The sequence below is a fragment of the Podarcis liolepis genome (genome assembly GCF_965112155.1).
Source record: "Podarcis liolepis genome assembly, chromosome: 11".
Classification (NCBI taxonomy): Eukaryota; Metazoa; Chordata; class Lepidosauria; order Squamata; family Lacertidae; genus Podarcis; species Podarcis liolepis.
This window is the reverse complement of record NC_139565.1, coordinates 18,884,908-18,898,497: the sequence shown is the minus strand read 5'-3', so window position 1 is coordinate 18,898,497 and position 13,590 is coordinate 18,884,908. Positions and strand designations below refer to the sequence as shown.

Sequence of the window (13,590 nt, the reverse complement as noted above, 5' to 3'; positions counted from 1 at the left end):
AGTGATGCCCTTCAGGTGCTGTTGGACTGAGCTCATTATCCCTGAATACTGCTCATGCTAGCAACCAGATGAATGCTACATTGAAGAACAATAAATCATAATTACTGAACAAAACCAGTATTGGCCTTCTAATTTTAACTCCAGTGAAATAGGAAGCGAAAGTGTCCAGATCATATGTATGCTTAGCATGGAGCAAAAGCAAAAAAACTGTATAATCTGTCTAGTTTTCAAATTTTAAACTGCCTTTTATCTGTGGGCAGAAAATATTCAGTATGCGAAACTAGTTTTAATGTGAGAGGTTGACTCAATTAATCGTTAATTCCTCAATCAATTTTATGAAGCATATAAATACGCAGTTTCCTTTCATTTATTTTGTTGAGCGCACACAGCAGCTATATAATGAAGACTGGAATGATGTCAGAAGAAAGCTGCAAGTCTCTGTAATACGCAGTTGTCAGGCTTCTACCATTTGTCATCAGTGCAGAAAGGGTTAGTAAGTGTTGAATGTCTGCCTTGTGTTGGCCTTTTAAATTGCCAATTTCATTTTCCCTGCCTTTATTAAGAAATCCCACACACGTGAATGAGGGAGGGACAAGTGTCAGGGAACAGGCACTAAAATGAAGTACCTTTGATTGAGCAAGGATTACATTGCTCAGTTCCTTCTATAAAAACGTGTCATGTTTGCCACCCAAATAAATGCCTAGAGCGCATAAAACATGGAGCCAAGTGACCCCTAGGAGAAAAATCAATTGCAATTCATATTTCATATGCCTATAATTGCTAGTGAAGGCAGAGCAGCAATTCTTTATGGCGAAGGCTTCTCCATTGTTAGATGTTTCCTGTTTGATGACCGGGGTGGGGGTGGCGGTGGGGGAGTTTTCTGTGTCTGGTGTTTGAAGTGTTCATTCCTTTCACATGGACTGAATTACTCCAATCTGTAACAACAGAAGTCAAGCTTTCTTATGATTGCTCACTGTTCGGTGTTTGAGCTGGAACACTGAACTGTAGACAAAAATACTTCATGCACAGCTATTCTGCTGGAGGTGCCTGGAGCTTTCACAAGCAAGCCAACAAAAAAAGAGAGACCCAGGTTCTATAATCTGTGAAGTTATCAATTTGCTAGCATTTAAACCCTCCAACTGAGTCTTGTTTCTGAGTTTCTTTTCCTCGAGCAGGCAAGGAATCCTGTTCCTTTAAAAGCAGAATTTTGAAAGTGTCCTCCTTATTTCTTTTTTCTCCCTCCTTCCTTATTTCAGTCTGATTTTCTTTTTACAAGGCTGCTGTAGGATTCCTATCCCACTGTGGACTGAGATGTCATATGGATAGAGAAAATGCCGCTCACTTTATGGATTACTGTTAGGTCAACAAAACTTTGGCAGCATTGATTAACTTGACAGTGAGTACAGCAGTACATTTATCACTTATGGCTGTGCTGTAGAAAATCTAATAAGAGGCAAACAATTCCCTTTAGAGTAGTAACAGGTTCACTGTGGCTAACGGTGCATGCACTGGAAATTTCTGCCTTTAAATTATACTCTTGCTGCTAGTTGGATCATTGACTCAAAGCTACTGCTGCACTTCTCCATGACCATCTTCTATATTATTCATTTGATCAAAATCGTATGGTTAAACTGAAGCTTGCGCTTGAGTCTATTTAAAACGAGGTGGCCTGTAGTTAAAAAGCATTAGATTAAGGTTCATGTTTTAGGCCATCAAATGAAAGCGGGCTGCTGCAATTTGTAAGGCATGAGCAGTTCCCAAATGACTACATTCATGTGGAAGTATTGCAACTGATTATTAACCAACATTTCCTATAAATACAGTAAAGATTTCAAGAAGTCTGTTTTCTAGTAAGTGGATTTCATCGGAAGACGAAGTGCACAAGCAGCACATTTATAGGTATAAATATTATATATTATTTTGGATTGAATTGGATTTTCAAGACCAAGTGTGCAAAAGCCTCGTTGAAGGCTTGTTTGAGGAGTTTAAAAAGTAGGGCAATGTGCGTTGAGCCATAAAGAAAAAACAGTATGGTTAACTCTGTTCACCTTGATTTTATACAAGTTAATTTACCCTCCTAAGTGTGGTTTGTATCACTATCATAGAATTCAATCCCCTCCTCCAAAAAAGAACCTACTCAACTGCCATTAACTCCAATAGGTTTTGTCTCTGAACGTCCCTTGGACCTTTTATTGTTCTGCCTCATGTTACACATTCTCCTTTGTGAAGTTTGCTGTGACTAGACTTGGACAATCTCTTTACACGCGATGAACACAAATGCAAATGCTGATCAGTGTTAGCACTGCAAAAGCCCTAGTCCGACAAGCTATTTATGTTTATTCATGTTAATTAGCCATTTTTAGATTGATACATAATTACTGGTAAAAGCACGAGGAGGTTTTTATTTATTGTACTACCTACTTGAAATGGTAACATTTCCCAGTGGGCATTTGTATATATTGAAATATGTGCTGCAAGTCCAAAGAAATATTGGAAATCTAGGAGCATGCGTTATAAATTTATCATATATCTTCGAGTAGATGGTTGAATGTTTTTTGTTTCGTAATATAATCATGAATATAATTTGTTTCGTGATGTAAGCTCACTTTACAGTAATTGAATGCCATTGAAATCAATGGGAACTTCTGCCCAAGTAGGCTTATTTAGGTTTCAGGTGCTCATGCTTAACTGAGTTTAGTTTAGCATGAGAACGTAATGCTAGCTGGGTTGGGGTATGACAGGGAAAAAGGTTGCTTTGAAAACAAGTTCTAGCAACCCTAGCTTTACTTGAAGAAGCAGTTTTATTCCAAGACCTCTATCAAGCAGTGGAGTTTTCATTGTTGGACAAGAATAATTTTACTTGAATCAATTGCCAGGAGGCCTAATGCAATAAGGCAGCTTGGGGTCTGACTGGAAGAGCACATTGTAAAGGAAAATCCCACCACAGCTTGATTTTTAGTAGAAAAACTGTATCTACCTGAAACTTTATTGTATTCAGGGAACTGTGCAGTTAGAACAGTGGGTCCTCATTATTAACCCCTCTGTTTAGCATAAGTAAAAGCTTTGGTTTTCTAAACAAGCTTGTTTTTAGAAACAGCAAGAGGCACTTCCTTAAATTTGTGGATTTGTATAAAGCCAAGGGCTCCCTCCACTTGCCTTCTTAAGAGTGGAGACCTGAATATTGATTAGCTATCACACTGGCATCAGAACTACTCTTAGGATTCAATTTTTTTGTTGTTTTGCATATTTTATTGATCAAAAGTGGTAAATGAGCATCAAGCGTGCAAGAAGACGATGAATTGTTTACTTGCATAAAATAACCTTTCAATAAGGGAAGATGCATTGCTCACACTTTTGGTGCTGTTCTGCTGCCCGAAGCAGATGGCATTCAGCTGCTATTGATTTGCTCCTATAGTTACAGAGCAGCACGTAACTAAGCATGCTCATTGCTGGTGGGTTTTGGTGTGGTGTTGATTCCCCCCCCCCCCCGCTGCCCCCTTCTTTGCATGTGTGCAAAAGGGAAGAAAACTGCACTCATTTTACAAAAGGAAATAATACATTGTAGCCTAATATACTGGTGGGAGCAGGGGGAAATGGAGTAAATATACAAAAGAAGGGGGTGTCAAATCCCATGCCGAAGCTTCTTGTTTCATGACAGGGCTGGCTCTGGTGGCGATGCCCCAAAACCATTTCCGGGGCTAGTAATTACACCCTACATGAATGAGAAGGGGAAAGGTATTTCTTGAGAATAGTGTTCAGAATTCCAGACTGTCCAATCTGACTTACTTTGTTGGGACTTACCTTCTCCGAACTCCCCCAGAAAGGGCTAGTGCTGTTCAACATACAGTGGTACCACGGGTTAAGAACTTAATTCGTTCTGGAGGTCCATTCTTAACCTGAAACTGTTCTTAACCTGAGGTACCACTTTAGCTAATGGGGCCTCCTGCTGCCGCCGTGCCACCAGAACACGATTTCTGTTCTCACCCTGAAGCAAAGTTCTTAACCCGAGGTACTGTTTCTGGGTTAGCAGAGTCTGTAACCTGAAGCGTCTGTAACCCAAGGTACCACTGTACATGCTAAAACTGCTACTGCCTGACAGAGATCCCTTTCCTGCATCTTAAAATTAATAATAATAATAATAATAATAATAATAATAATAAAGTTATACATTGCCCATCTGACTGGATTTCCCCAGCCACTCTGGGCAGCTCCCAACCAAATTTTAAAAACACAATACTGTACAGCATTAAACATTAAAAACTTCCCTAAACAGGGCTGCCTTCAGGTGTCTTTTAAAAGTAAGATAGTCGCTTATTGCCTTGACATCTGATGGGACGGTGTTCCACAGGGCAGGTGCCACCACCGAGAAGGCCCTCTGCCTGGTTCCCTGCAACCTCACTTCTCGCAGTGAGGGAACCGCCAGAAGGCCCTCAGCGCTGGACCTCAGTGTCCGGGCTGAATGATGGGGGTGGAGATGCTCCTTCAGGTAAACAGGACAGAGGCTGTTTAGAGCCAATCCCAAATCAGAATCAGACTATTTCATATGGTCGGCACCATAAAAAGAATTCTACTGTACTCAACTGGAATTCTGCACATCACTTCTGAAACTGTGAACTATCTTATCATTGAAGACAAAGTAAAGGACTATTGTTGCTACAGGAGTGCTTTTATCAGTAGTGAAATGACATTCCATGCATTTAAGACAGAGGGAACTCAACTGAGAGTAGGTTGGAATATCCTAAGTTTTGATGAATCAGCTTCTCCAACAGCAAATCACACATCTCCTGTAAGTCAACCCTGCGATCGCTAGAGGTTATTGCAGAAACAATGAAAAGATCTCTCCAAATAGCTGTGGAGTGCTGGCAAAACTACCGTATTTTTGCTCTATAAGACTCACTTTTTCCCTCCTAAAAAGTAAGGGGAAATGTGTGTGCGTCTTATGGAGCGAATGCAGGCTGCGCAGCTATCCCAGAAGCCAGAACAGCAAGAGGGATCGCTGCTTTCGCTGCGCAGCGATCCCTCTTGCTGTTCTGGCTTCTGGGATTCAGAATATTTTTTTTCTTGTTTTCCTCCTCCAAAAACTAGGTGCGTCTTGTGGTCTGGTGCGTCTTATAGAGCGAAAAATACGGTACATCAATGTGACATTCATTTGACCCTTGCAAAATGTACAATATAAGCAGATGGAAGTTCTATGTTTGACAGACTGTTCAGAATGCTTGGTGTGTTTCACTTCTTGACATAATACAAGACATTGGGAAAGTTTGTTGAGGACTCTGGAGGCAGAAGTAGGGGTGCTTGCAAAGGATCACTAAAGAGCTTCATAACACGTAGCCACTACATGAGATGTTAAAGGGTACACATTCTCCTAGCTGAAGCCGTGATAATTTCACACTTCAAAAAATTCTGAGCCAGTTGTGACATCCCTTCTAAAATAGTCGAGGAGCTTCATTTTCTCTGTGACATGCTCTTGACCTTCAGCAATGAAGATGTGACTTACGAAATTAAAAGTTAGTGCATATGTGGAATTCTCAGGGAAAGTTGAATCAGGTGAGAGCATAAGGAAATGGCACGATACAGGTATTCCTGCACAATGGCATCCACAAGTTGTTTGCTTTGGTTGGATGTCCAGGTTTCTTCAGTCAGCAGAATTATGCATATCCAACTGCAAGACAACATGCCGAAAAGGGAGGGGACTCATCCTGAAATTTAAAATGACTTCAGACAAGAGGTTCTGTACATAGGTGGAACATGAAAGCTACCTGACAACTATCTGACTTTTAGAAGACATCTCAAGGCAGCCCTGTTTAGGAATGTTTTAAATGTTTGATGTTTTATTGTATTTTTAATATTTTGTTGGAAGCCGCCCAGAGTGGCTGGGGAAACCCAGCCAGATGGGCAAGGTTTAAATAAATTGTTGTTATTGTTGTTATTTTACAAGATTTGCCTTTTGACACTTAACATAAATAAATATTTATGGAATTTCTAACCCCCCTTGTGCAACTGGTCCCAAGGTGGGAATACAGGAAAAAGTCTATAAAACAATATATATCAATTGAAATCTCATAAAAGATCCTATGTGGCATGCTACAGTTCTTGCTCCCTTGGCATAAGTGAAAAGGAGTATCTTAACAAACCAAAGATAAGTAAATTGAAAGCAGAACTCTTGAAAGCAGACTTATAGTCAGGAACCATCTAATATAGGCTGCATATTGGTTGATTAAATATTCCTTCTCCATACCCTAGGTGAGTTTCTCTAGCGTGTGTGTAAATATATATAATTCCTTATGTATTTTGTTACGTGAATCAGTGTCATGGAGCTGACAGGCAGAGTAGGTTATTCACAGGTCCGGGAAAGAGAGAGACGCAAGGCTAACTTGCAGTTGGTTTCTTTATTAAGGAAAGAAAAAAATACAAGGAGGCTCATAAAGGCAAACTCATCTAATGAAGCAATTGTTTGAACTGGTGTGCAGCCCCTCATTCGCTCTCAAGCATTCTGAGTCAGGGCTCCTCCCTCTGTGATCATCGTCTGCTAAGGTGAGCCCCAGGGGCCTCTCTCTGTGCCTGCCTGGCTTGGTGATCATCATCATGTAACATTTGTCATGTTCTAGAAGTAAGTGAGGGACACGGGTGGCGCTGTGGGTAAAACCTCAGCGCCTAGGACTTGCCGATCACATGGTCGGCGGTTCGAATCCCCACGGCGGGGTGCGCTCCCGTCGTTCGGTCCCAGCGCCTGCCAACCTAGCAGTTCGAAAGCACCCCTGGGTGCAAGTAGATAAATAGGGACCGCTTACCAGCGGGAAGGTAAATGGTGTTCCGTGTGCTGCGCTGGCTCGCCAGATGCAGCTTGTCACGCTGGCCACGTGACCCGGAAGTGTCTGCGGACAGCGCTGGCTCCCAGCCTATAGAGTGAGATGAGCGCACAACCTTAGAGTCTGGCAAGACTGGCCCGAACGGGCAGGGGTACCTTTACCTTTACCTTTACCTTTAGAAGTAAGTGGGACCAGAGAGCCGTCTGCAGAGAAGCTGTCAGAGTGAGTCTGTGGGAGAGCTGCGGGGTCTGGCTCCCCTCTGTCATCTCTGTCAGCGCATGCATCCAAACTGGTAACCTCATCACCCTGCCCTATGCTGGGCCACCTGCCTCCTTCTGTCTCTTCGTGATCCCTCAAGCTCCCTGCTTCTAGTACCTCTCAGCTTGTCCCCTCCTATGAGGTGTGGTTGGTGGCCCACTACCAGGCTCCAGGATCTAAGTCATCTTCTTCTCTGCCTTCCCAGGGGGGCTCTTGGGTGGGTCGCTTCCACCACTCTTCCTCATCCAGCCAGTCCCTGACAATCATTTGATGTGGTTTTATTGCACTTGTGTATGTAAACAGCTTCATGATCTTTTGGATAGTAAAGTGGTCTATAAATGGAAATAATAAATAAATTCTGGTTGCAGTTTCTTTGCACAACCATTGGATGCCACCCATTGTGTTAGGAGCTGGACTCATACTAACTTCTGTAAGATGTGAAATATGATTTGTGTATTGGCTGGTCATAGCAGAAATGCAGCACATGACCTTTCTCTTACAAGCTTTCTCCTATCCAAGCCACTGAACGGGTTCAAGAGAAGAAGACACAGAGAAACATGCACATCCTAATTTAACTTTTCAGCTTCACTCCGCATGGTTTTCCATGTGCCGTTCAATTTGACCATTGGCATTTAAATGTAGTCGTTTTATATCAGTTATATTCACTTTTTGGCTGGGGAGCATTTCATTAACCTATGGGCATTCTGGCTCACTTCCTAAATTGTGACCTATGCAGGTATGAATGTGACTACTGTTGGGCTCCAAACAGCATCCTTTAATGCTGTTTTTTGAACACATACTTTGCATTACTGTGGCAATGTTGTAGAGGGGCAATAAGATACAAATTAGGAAGACAGGTTTTCTATTCCTTTTTTAAAAAAAGACAACCAAAACATTGGAACCTACTTGGGAACCTTCTTAGTTTCCCCCCGTCCCCCACCAGTATATAATGTTCTTTTGCCAACTTTTTATCATTGTTAGTGCTCTTTAAGCGACTGTTGGAGACAAGGCAAACAGAGGAATATATACTACAAAGTGTTCTATAAAGACCGTGGGTTTAAGTCCCAGTGGAGGCAGACGCTCCAGTCTACTTACTGTAGCTAGGATTTATTGATTTTTATTTTTTTCCGCTTCCCCCATTTTTAGCTGCTCCGCTGAATTAGATATTGCAAAGCATCTCTCCCTGTGAAGAGAGGAAAAACTGTCATGAACTTTTTCACCCTAACAATAGGGCATTTCAGACTGAAATCTCGCACAAAGGATTTAAACCTACAGGAACACAGCCTCTTACCACATACCATGCTGAGTCTTCTGGCCAGAAGATGGTTGTGGTCTTGAAGAACTAGGTTGGATGATTGGTGGCTTGCGGGGCGGGGAGTGTCCTGAATTTTTAGAGCTGTTTTGTGTGTTAAAAGGGGGGGAAATCAATCTTTGAAAACAATGCAGTCCTCCAGTGCGCTCTCGGAAGGTTAGCGAAATGGTCTTGTCCAAGTTTCTAGCAAGCTGTTCAGTTACTGTTATAATTGGCTGATGAGTAGGTCTGGACCTAACTAGAATGCCAGGGTTCGATTTCAAAGTGTCCTCTGTGAAGATGTGTCACCATTTATGCTGGCTTTAGTGACAATTTTTTAAAAAGGAAACTCATGGGAAATCATTATGCTGTTTATATGTCTCCCATCCTGGAAAGCATTATCCTGTGATATTTTAGCACTGTTTTCTACTGCGTGATGGCATCTACCTAAGGTTAAGGCAGAACAAGTCCCTGTGCAATTTTGTGACTATATTTTACTTACCAGAGGAGAAAAGATAACTGACAATTAAGAATTGGGGATGTCACTGAGAGAACATGAGCAACTAGCCAATAACATCCTCTGGGATAATGCTTTTTTTATGAGGCTGAGAAGGTAGAAGAACAGGGGTTTTAGGGGTTTTGTTACATAATACACCAAAAAAAAAAAAACCCCACTTCTGGTAAACATTTCTAGAAAAGAACTTCTTAAATAGCCTTCAAAATGGTTAGTGAAATGTGGCAATGATTAATACACTCTTTTAAAATGCATGATTAAATTTTCAGCTCAACTACAATTTGATCTCCTAGGATCACTTTATACCTGTACCCCAAGTAATGTAAGAAATGTTTCTATGTCACGAAACTTTATCTGGATTATTTTACCCCTTTACTCTGGCTACAGAAAGTGGAATTTAGATGTTATTTGGGGATATAATTTCAGACACTGCATACGGCAGGAAAAGCAGTTCAGAACATCAGGTGGGCAGGGCTCGTTGCAGTAGTTTCCACACTAGTGTGCCAAAAATAAGCCGTCATGTTGGATAAATCTGCCACACTAAGCTTATCAGAGTAGGGAAGCCCATGTAGCATACCCGTAATACCACTGTAATCTCTGATTTCAGCTAATTAACCTCTGGCTTCAGACTGGCTCCCCCTCCTAAACCATAGTTAAGATGAACTTTTGTCCAAAGTCTATAGAAAGCAAAGGGATCAACTTTGTATCTCACATAGGTTCCAGCAGACTTAAACAGCATACAACAATTTTCCTTTTTTTTAAAAAAAGATATTTATTGAAATTTTTTTAGGATATAAGAAAACATACAAAATAAACATACAAAATAATAGACAATTAAAAACACACATTCATTTTCAATAACATAACTTCCATATACTTATTTCCTCCGACCTCCTCATACCTCCCTTCTTTGTATTCCAGTTCAATTTGTTAGTTCAGCAAATCCTTACCATTAAACTTTTACCCATTTATAATCCTTTTTTCATGTCTCCTAGAGCTTTACAGCTGGAAACCACTTAGTTTCTATCCAACATCTTTCTAACATTCATTAATTTTACAATATTTCTTTAAATAGTCTTTAAATTTCTTCCAGTCTTCTTTCACCGACTCTTCTCCCTGGTCTCGGATTCTGCCGGTCATTTCAGCCAATTCCATGTAGTCGATCATCTTCATCTGCCATTCTTCCAGAGTGGGTAGATCTTGTGTCTTCCAATACTTAGCGATGAGTATTCTTGCTGCTGTTGTAGCATACATAGGCATACAACAATTTTCCCAACCTGGTGCCTTGCAAATGTTTTGAGCTACAACTCCCATCATCCCTGGCCACACTGACAGTCTAAAACATCTGCAGCACAACTGTCTTGAAATGCTGCTGTAGGCCGTTAAAGTATACTGTAGGCTGAGTCTAAACTAGACTAAGCTTTATTTGCCTGCATTAAAAATTGGATTTTGTTGCCTGCAAAGCTTTCTCGATACTTTCTCTTGGTATCTAGATCAGTGACTATTAGCAGTTTGTTTTCTTTGTGATAACGTGTATTGTTATGCAGTTCACATACCCTTTGACTTGCATCTCCCTTCACCTCTCCTCCCATGCTGAGCAAGATGAATTTTGTAGCAGCAGAGTGCTGATTTTACAAAATGCAAATGAAAGACACATTTAATGCAGAATTCTCATTTAAAGATGAACTGGAAGGCTTTTCACCTGCCAGAATTCCAAGGTTTATGTCTTATCTGTAAAAAAAAACAAAAAACCTGATGTAACCATGGAGATCTACTTCAATGTTGTCTGCCTCCTTCACAGTGGTTGGTTGCTGACAGACTTCCATGTGGCTAAAAGCCCCAGATTGTCCCCATAGTGGCAGTTCGATTTTATGACATGTGTCTTTAGTGACCAGTTGGCAGTCAAGTGGTGAACCATTGTAGAGTTCCCGAAGAATGCTCATCTATAGCTTCCATCACCTTCGCTTCCCGCCATCTTGATGTAATAAATGCTCACATACCCAATAGTATCTGTTCCTCCTGGAATGGTAGAAATATCCTGGGCTTAAAGGAGATGGCTGAGGTCATAAATCAAACAACAGTAGTGTGGATTTTTAGCTTGGATATACCTTTCTCCTCTTCCTTTATGGCACACTGTGAACTTAATAATGCCAGGAGAAATTAGCAAATGTTAGAGGCTCATTTGCTGTGGGGTTGGAACAAATGATCTTATGGCCCTTCTGTGTTCTTATTATGCACTATTCTGTGAGCAGTTGCATTAAGTATATTAGACAATACTGGCTTCTGCCTTTGTCAGCCAAGATCAATATGAGGCATTTTTTAATATGAAAACTTTTTTTAAAAATCTGATTTCCTTTTCATTACCTTGGATAAATGGGATTAACTGGGGGTTTTTATTTAAGGTTTCAAGGATCAGCTCATTTCTCCTGTGGAAATATGCTTTTCATTATGTAGGCGTTTGTGTGTAATCTTATCTAGAATACACAAGAAACTCATCCTCTAGGGTGATAGATGTTTTAAAGCATTTATGGTGGTGGTGGTGGTGCTGGTAGGAGTATTATACTATCTTTCTTCCAACAAACTATTGGAGGTTTTCCATTTTATCTCCATAGCCCTAAAAGGGATCACCGTGTGTGCTTCTTCACCAAGCAGGATTTGAACTCAGGTCTGTCTGATCAAAATCTAGCCCTCATTCCACTACAATTTATTTCTACCTTCTCTTGGCTTGTCATAGGAGCCAGCTTCTAAGATAAATAAAATAAAATATTTGAGAGGGCCAGCCCCTTTCTCCTAAATTTATTGGCATTGCTATTCAAATGGTGTGTGTGGACCACATCATGTGATCGATTAGACGGGGCTTACCTGCCCCCCCCCCATATCTTATTTAAATTGGCACCCCATGGCTTGTTGGAAGGAGAGAGTAACTTCTGATTACATCATTAGGATTCCTGACTCTGAATTATGTATTGTTTTCATTGTAGGACTCCGATAAAAGCTTCCTATTTTGTATTAAATCTATTGAAAATTTAGTTTTCTAATAAATGATAGATTCCCCCCTTGAATGGTTGTTTGTGGTAAAAGATAAGCATTTCTCCTCCAGTACTTTTGAGTGTCACACACTCAGTGTCCCTCCGTTACAAAACTTTTGCCAGATCACGATCATGTACCGATGAACCAGTGCATTGTAAGCTGATCTGTCAAGCCAAACACTTGCCTTAGCTTGTTAACATGCTCTAAATCTTTCATTAATGAAATCAGCTAGACCTCCAGACACTCAGAAGACTTCCTCTCCTCTGCTACCATGATGGATGAGATGCTAGAAATTGAGTGGCTGCAGCTCTTGGAGGCGTCAAAGGAGGAAGAAAACAATATTTATTTCTATGAAAGTAATAGAAAGATTCTATTTAACGTATGCACTTTCTTGATCGAAATTTTCTTTGTTACAGAATATTATTTTAGAAAATGAAGAGCTTCCCAAAATTTTTCTCGACTTCCTCAGCATCCGTCATTTTCCTTCTCTCCCAAAAGCAGAAAGCTGTGGGTAAGGCTTTTTCTTAGAAATCTCAAAATACAGCATACACGTCCCCACTGTAGAACTAGTTCTACACTCTGGTACAACTCCACTGTCTGAAAATAGTCACTGCTAATTTACAAAATGAGTTTCATATTATGGTTGCACTTGCACTTGATTTATAAAAAACAATTCAGCACTCCAGTGGCTGTTTCATAGATGAAGCATGGAAACAAGTGAAACTTGTATTTGTTTATTGTCTTGCATTTGACTTAATAGAAGAAAATAAGAAGCTCTTAACATCAATTACCCGAAATTGTGTTTTGTCCTAGGCACAGGAGTTTTTCCTAAGTATGTAGCTCTCCTGATTAAAATAGGTTTTAAGGGAAGAAGTAATGTGCTGTTTAAAATGGGACCATTGCACAAGTCAGAGTGCATGATCTCTGCAGCAGAATGCAACGAAATAAAGAAAGAATTTTGAACAAAGGGCTGCCGGGAGCTTTATTGTTAAGATAGCATAAAAGACCATTAACATTATAATGGCCCTGCTTTGTATCCTCAAAGAAGATTCATTGAAATGAATGGGTTTGAGCAACTTAGATCCATTAATTTAAATGGTTCTACTCTGGGTATAACTTAGTTGCATGCAACCCACTGACTAGGGGAAAGAAATTACCTTGTCATTACTGTTGCTTTTGTTTAATGAGGATCTTTTCTTAAGAATGTAATGCTTGGGGGTTTCAGGTATGCCCAGTGTAACCTATTTTATATGTATTATAATATTTCAGCTCTTTTGAAGAAATAGAATCTGAAGAATCGAGGTAAGCTGTGGCTACTTCAGTTTCCAATTGAGAAATATATTGTTCATATTTTAAAATGTGAGATCAATAGAATAATTGAGCATGTTTTAAAAACCGTATTTTAACACCCATTAAAAAGCTTTCTGTGGGTACATGTTATCTGCTGTTTCTTGCATTAATAAAACTTTTAACTGGTCCAATGTGGTTAAAAGTAAAATTATGCAATCTTAAACTGACCGAATACTCAAAAGGCAGTCTAGCAGGTAAAACAAATTAATGCTGAAGTGTTAAAAATAAAAAGTCATTGTGAGTTGTTGACATCTGCAGTATTCAACTCCTCACTTTAGAATTGGATCATTCCAGCATGTGTGTTTTTTAGGACAGGATTACTAGGTTTGATTGCTGGG

The 13,590-nt window shown here is 40.3% G+C and overlaps 1 protein-coding gene across 2 annotated transcripts in view; it reads left to right on the top strand.

The window, feature by feature from the left end:
* Window positions 1-13,590, top strand: part of SNX24 (sorting nexin 24) — a 73,259-nt gene that overhangs the window by 54,120 nt on the left and 5,549 nt on the right. For both annotated transcript variants that reach the window (XM_083464685.1, XM_083464686.1), the window contains 2 exons: window positions 12,319-12,413; window positions 13,172-13,204. In XM_083464685.1, the coding sequence (XP_083320811.1) occupies window positions 12,319-12,413; window positions 13,172-13,204 (128 nt within the window). The remainder of the gene's footprint in view (window positions 1-12,318; window positions 12,414-13,171; window positions 13,205-13,590) is intronic.